At 35.9% G+C, this 5,910-nt stretch overlaps 1 protein-coding gene across 1 annotated transcript in view; it reads right to left on the bottom strand.

Moving 5' to 3' along the window:
- Positions 1 to 288: 288 nt before the first annotated feature.
- The window catches only part of SLC39A12 (solute carrier family 39 (zinc transporter), member 12), a 31,863-nt gene continuing 26,241 nt past the window's right edge, over positions 289 to 5,910 (bottom strand). The window contains exon 13 of the mRNA XM_010006948.1: positions 289 to 878. Coding sequence (XP_010005250.1) covers positions 750 to 878 — 129 coding nt within the window. The 3' untranslated portion in view covers positions 289 to 749. The remainder of the gene's footprint in view (positions 879 to 5,910) is intronic.

Here is a 5,910-nt window from a genome sequence, read left to right as displayed (position 1 = left end):
ATTCTTCTTATAATTCTTCATAAGCATTTGCTATAAGCAACCAACAGAGGTGCAATAATGCAGAAAGTGGTTACTCTGACAGTTACTACAGTCCAATGCCTGACTGTCACAGGTGCCATCACACATATGAGAAACTATATTACAGTTGGAAAAGAATAGTCTCAGAATTACAAATCATAAACTTCAACATTTACACTTGTCATTTTGTACATGCCATAGCGGAGAGTAAGATGTGATTACTGAGGATCTTTATGTAGGCAAAGTAGGTAATGCAGATATTCTGAGATTGCTGTATGCCATTTGAAAGTTTAGGTTTAGGTTTACTATACTTTTTAGTTTTATAGAAATACAAAAAAAGGTGTCTGCTTCAAATTACTCAACTAAGATTAGTCCACTTTATTTACTCCATATAAAAAAGTTTTATTATTTTCTTCAAGCAGACTGGCAGAGATCACTTAGAGCATTCAACTAGAATAGCCTCAATAAAAACTAATCAAAAGCTCCTGTGAGTTTGAACATAGCATCTGGTAAACTCAGTAACAAATAAAACATAATTCTAAACATTCATGTTTACAAAAAAAAAAAATTACAAAATCTGAAGAATAAGTTAATGAAGTGAAATAGTTATCTACTGTTCAAATATAAAAATCCCAGAAACTTAATTTATATATCACTATAGCAGACATGACAAAACTGTGAATACGCTATCCACTGTCATAAGTGGTACTTCAAGATTTCCATCAGAAAACTTAAATTTTAATTTTCTGTTCATAAAGAGCCAAAAGCAAGAGGCAAAGCCAGCCTAATAGTAATCCAAGGTTCTGTAGGAGAAACATCAACCAGGGTCGCCGTGTCTGAATATGAGTCATTTCAGGAAGCTAAAAAAAGAAAAAGATACCAGAATGAGAGCCAGACATATTCATCTCTGGGAAAAAAAAAAAAAAAAAAAAAAAGTCTTATGGGAAAACAAGGCAAACTTTATTTAAAAAACAAAACAAAACAAAACAAAACAAAAACAAAAAACACCACCAAAACTTTAAATGCTGAGTTTCTGACTATAGCTATTCATCTGTAGTTTGCTCTGTACATTGTAACAACACCAGTCTTGACAGTGAAATATTTAATTTAATGAAATTCTACCCCTTTTGGTTCTTTTAATAGCAAAGACAAGAATCATAAATGATATTCTGACGTTTGCTAACTTCTCCATAGTTTATAGTAATTGTATACAGCTGTCTGTAAGGAAATGCTTATTTAGTAAAATTAGGGATTCACTTTTGTGGAAATAAACTAGTTTGAGATGTTTCAGTACTATATATAGGGTCAATCCTGCTCTCACTGAAATAACTGGCAACACTCCTATTTACTTGGGCTTTAGTAAACATACAAGTGGAAAACATGAAATATGCTTGAAAAAAATACCTTTATTATTTTTCTCTGTGAGTTTTAAATCAAGTAAAGAAATAGCATCTGTTTATAATCATACTAAAAGCTATTTATTTTGACCTTCCATCCTACCTGCTCTCTTTTATCAATGTTTTAAACGAAATGTATGTCTCAACAGAGGCTGTGCACATGATGCCTCAGGCTCGGACTCTCTTAGTATTTATGCTTTACATATTGTAGGCACCAAAAGAGTTCTCAATGACTGCTGAATACTTTCACATTGACTTTGGAAATGCATAGAATAGTCTGGTACTGACCAACCACATTTGTTTATTTGTTGTGAACTTTAAAACAAAAATGAGTCATCCTGGCACTCTCCCATCACCCACTCCACTGCTCCACTCACAGCCTGTGCTTGAATGAAGCTACTTCTGTCCTGTGCTCTTTAGAGGCTTCTCACAGGAGCTCTAACAGTATCAGCCACTGGGAGACAGTGGAGTGGTGCTGACCAAAGAGGCTAACAGGGTATCTTTGCATCTGTTTGCTATGCTTGTCCTTCCCTTTGTCAGAGGGGGGTCTCTGGCTCTGCTTCTCCTACATGCTTCTTTCTCTGGAAGCTGGCATTGGCCCAAAAGCAAACTATAATGAAAAAGCTGCCTGCACTTTCAAGTTTTGCATAAAAATAACAGGCAAATCCAAACATCTTCATAACACTAGGCAGTGGTTTAAATTGTGGTACAAATTCACATCTTAGAAACTTGTGTTCAATTTGCATTTAAGGATAATCAGAAACTTTTAAACTAAAGCTAATGTAAACACCTCAAAGTTCTGATGTAAATCAAAATCTGAACTGACAGGTTGTAAGTGTTCCTAGCATGTGGTTTGGGTTGTGTGTATAAGTAAAAACTGTTAATTAAGATGTAGGCCTGAATCCAGGGTTCCAGTCTAGACCTTTGGTCTTTCTTGTTTATCCTTACAATCAGTCTATTTCGTCCTTTTCCCTAGTGCCTGAGTAAACATGTTCTCTAAATAGGAAACTTTTTCCCCTCCCACTGCAATAGCTAGTATTTTCTCTTATTCCTGACAGCGCCAATTTATGAGTTACACACATGCACAGTATTTTCCTAAGAAAGATTTTTAAAGGAATTCTCAGCAGGTAATACTTGTCCTATGACCGATGCAGATCTCTGCTCCTTCCACCTAACTATATGCTTGTCATCAAGCTTACAGACCATTTCTGTAGCCTTACCTAGTGTGACACCCCTGATTATCAATTTGAAAATAAACCAGCATCAGCTATGGCTCCCCAACTCTCTCTGAATACAAATGTGTGTGGTACAGCAGAAAAAACTTGTGGTTTTTTTCAGAAGTAAAAACCAAAACGACCGGCAGATGCAAACCACTTCACAAATTAAGGGAGGGTAGCACCATGTCCAAGCTGTTGGATTCCATCACACTTGCTAATACCTGAAGTCTGTTGAAGGCAAAAGAGCTACTGGTAATCAAGGGACTACTCTACTCCCAATCCAGCTCATGTAATCATGACAACACAAAGGATATGAAGAATTAAGCAGCAACATGCTGAAAGGAGGCATGAGGGACCCTCCACCATGTGCTGGCTAAACCAGACTTCCACCAAGCTGGGGCACACATAGCACAACTGCTGCACTGCAACAGCCCAACAAGTAACCTTTAGAGTAGCCCTTTTTCTTCAAATTAAGAAAGACTTTTAAGTTTAGTCAGAGAAAATGTCAGTTAGTTTCCTCAGGAAGTGACTGGTTAGCTTCTGTGTCTTTGATATACTTATTGTCTTGCTTGCTTCTATCTACCTCCTTTCAAATTATACAATGTCTTTCTGGTAAGGAACCATCTAAACCAATATTATCTGTACAATCACTCAGAAATTACATTCCAGTCCTTGGGGTTTCATACAATACATGTGATTTCATACATATCCATAAAGATTTCTCCATAGATACAAATTTAAGAAACTGAGAACGGATTTTCAAGTATGTTATCCAAGAAAAAAGAGGTTGTGTTTTCTCAAAAAAACAGTTCATTAGGAATAGTCTTCTCTATTCCATATATTGCTGTGTCAAGATCCATTTCAGATTAAATTTCTATTAAAGAAAATGTATGTTATCAATGAAGGATCTTTGGAAACAGTGCAAGCGTATAATTATACTTACTACATCTTATGACACCAAGTACAAAAAAACTTCACTATCCTGCTCATAAAAGGTTTTCAGGGGGTTTAATTTTAGTAAAACAAGTAAATCCACAATATTACAGGTATTTACTCACATGCATATCTTGAAGCAACAATTTACAATATTGGACAATATTCCTCCCACCTTTCTTGGTTACTAAGAAGATGAAAGTTTTCAGAACTCTTTGGTGAAAAAGTGATGACAGATATAAATAATTTTATCTTCTGGCCTGTTCCTCAGATTTTAAAAAATATTAACCCTCTCTACTTGCTAATGTAGCTATAATTCCAATTGTAGAAATTAAAAACCTTTACCTAACCACAGAATTATTTTTGTACAACCTTGATGATGGTGGCAATCTCATAGTGCTGTCCTGTCAATGTACCTCCACCTCATATCCCTAAAAGTTTCCCAATGCAGAAATCAGTGAGACTATTCAGTCTTATTTAACTGCTGCTCTCTTATTTAATGGCTGCTCTGACAAACAAATGAATATCTGAAAGCCCATAAAACAAACACTGAAAATTAAGGTTAAGGTTTTACACTATTTAGCATTTGTACCCCATTGACAGCAACACTGATGATTGTTGTTTGTAGATTAGAATGCAGCAGAGAATACATAAAGCATGGCTGATTTTGAGATGTACTTCAAAACATACAAGCTTTTCAGATCTGTAGATACCTGCAGTGTTACAAGAATACTTTTAAAATAAAATAATACCTGTGATACTCAATACTGGCATTTCTGACAAACCTAGGTGAGCAACCCAAAGGCAGTTCTTTTGACAAATGCAGAGAAAGGCTGATAGGAATCTCTATTTGTAAAAGAGAGGTAAGAAAAATAAGATCCTTCCCTCTCTCTAACTTCTTCATCATCTTAACATCAAGAACAAGATAGTGGTGACAAGCTGAGGACAAGGGAAAACATGTCCCTGTCTCTGCCTGGAATTGTGTCATCTCTCGGGATTTACAGCTGGCACATTGCTTTGGAGACTCAGAGGAAAACATGGTGTTGTTCTGGGAACTTTTGGATCCCTGATGGATGCTGATCCTACATTGAAGGAAGAATATGCCTGAATCATTCTTAGCCACGTTAGTAAAACCATGCCAATTGAGTAGGTAGGCAGCATCACTTTGAAATGTCTCTGTCAGAACAAGAAGCAATTTGGAACACAGTGTTCTTGTCTCTTATTTACCACCTCAGTCAGGACTGTTGACACATCCACAATCCTCAGTCCTTAGGCAGGTCCTTCATAAGCTCTTACGAGCACTTTATGTTCACTTTAGGTTTGTTACAGTAACAAAAATAGACTAAAATACACCAAAGGTCTAAGGTCAATTATAACAAGTAGATTTTAAAATATGTTATAACACTGATATGACATATCAGGTTTAAAGTATTATGCCTGAACCTGGTAAATGGTATCTCAGGCGTGAGGTGGGGGGTAGTAGTGAACACAACAGAGACAGTCAGTAATAATTTATGAAAAGACAGATCTCTGTTTTTTTCCCCCTACTGATCTAATCACTCAAAATATTTGATCTTTGTTCAGAAGCATGCAAGTAACTTTACATTAATGACCATTGGTTAAAGAGCTACATGACACATAAAATAAGCTGGCCAGGTAACTAAGTTCCAAGTGTAACAGCCACTGTAAGTTACCTTCAGTAAATTACGTGGCCTGAGGCATCACATTCTTCCACAGTCCTTAGACATGTCTCCTAATGTATATTCTCACATTTGATTTTTCTATAGTTAGACCATTTCTATTGAAATGGGAGTATGAAAAATGATAGTCAAATAATGAAAAGTATAGACAATCTGATGGATTTTGAACTGCTTAAGAGTTCATCCAAACCTCTCTGAGATAGAAAGGCTGGTCAGCAAGAGCACAAGATAAACACTTTGCCTTTTACTTCAGAAACAGCAAATTGATGTTAAAACAATGACTGAAAAATATATAAGGAACAGGGCAGTAAGAAACCAAAACAAACAAAACAAAAAAACCCACACCCACAAAAACCCACAAACTAACCAACTTCTTCAGGATTTTAGAAAACCCTGAAAAATGTTTTTTCATGTTTTACTAAGTAACTCTATCAGTCCTAAAAAGATATTGTTTACCTTTCTCCCTTTGAAAGTCCTTTATGTCTTTCTCATCTATTACGCTCATAATAGCCCTTATTTCACCGTTTTACTACTAATTACACCTCTCATGGCATTAACACCAAGCAAAACCAGACTATTGCTCCAAGTAGTGTACACACACAAGGCAGATGACATACTCTTCCCATGAAGCTTATGAACTCTTTC

This window comes from Chaetura pelagica, unplaced genomic scaffold, assembly GCF_000747805.2.
Source record: "Chaetura pelagica isolate M959 unplaced genomic scaffold, ChaPel_1.0 scaffold17, whole genome shotgun sequence".
Taxonomy (NCBI): domain Eukaryota; kingdom Metazoa; phylum Chordata; class Aves; order Apodiformes; family Apodidae; genus Chaetura; species Chaetura pelagica.
The sequence above is the reverse complement of the archived record's forward strand: the minus strand, read 5'-3'. Positions and strand labels throughout refer to the sequence as shown.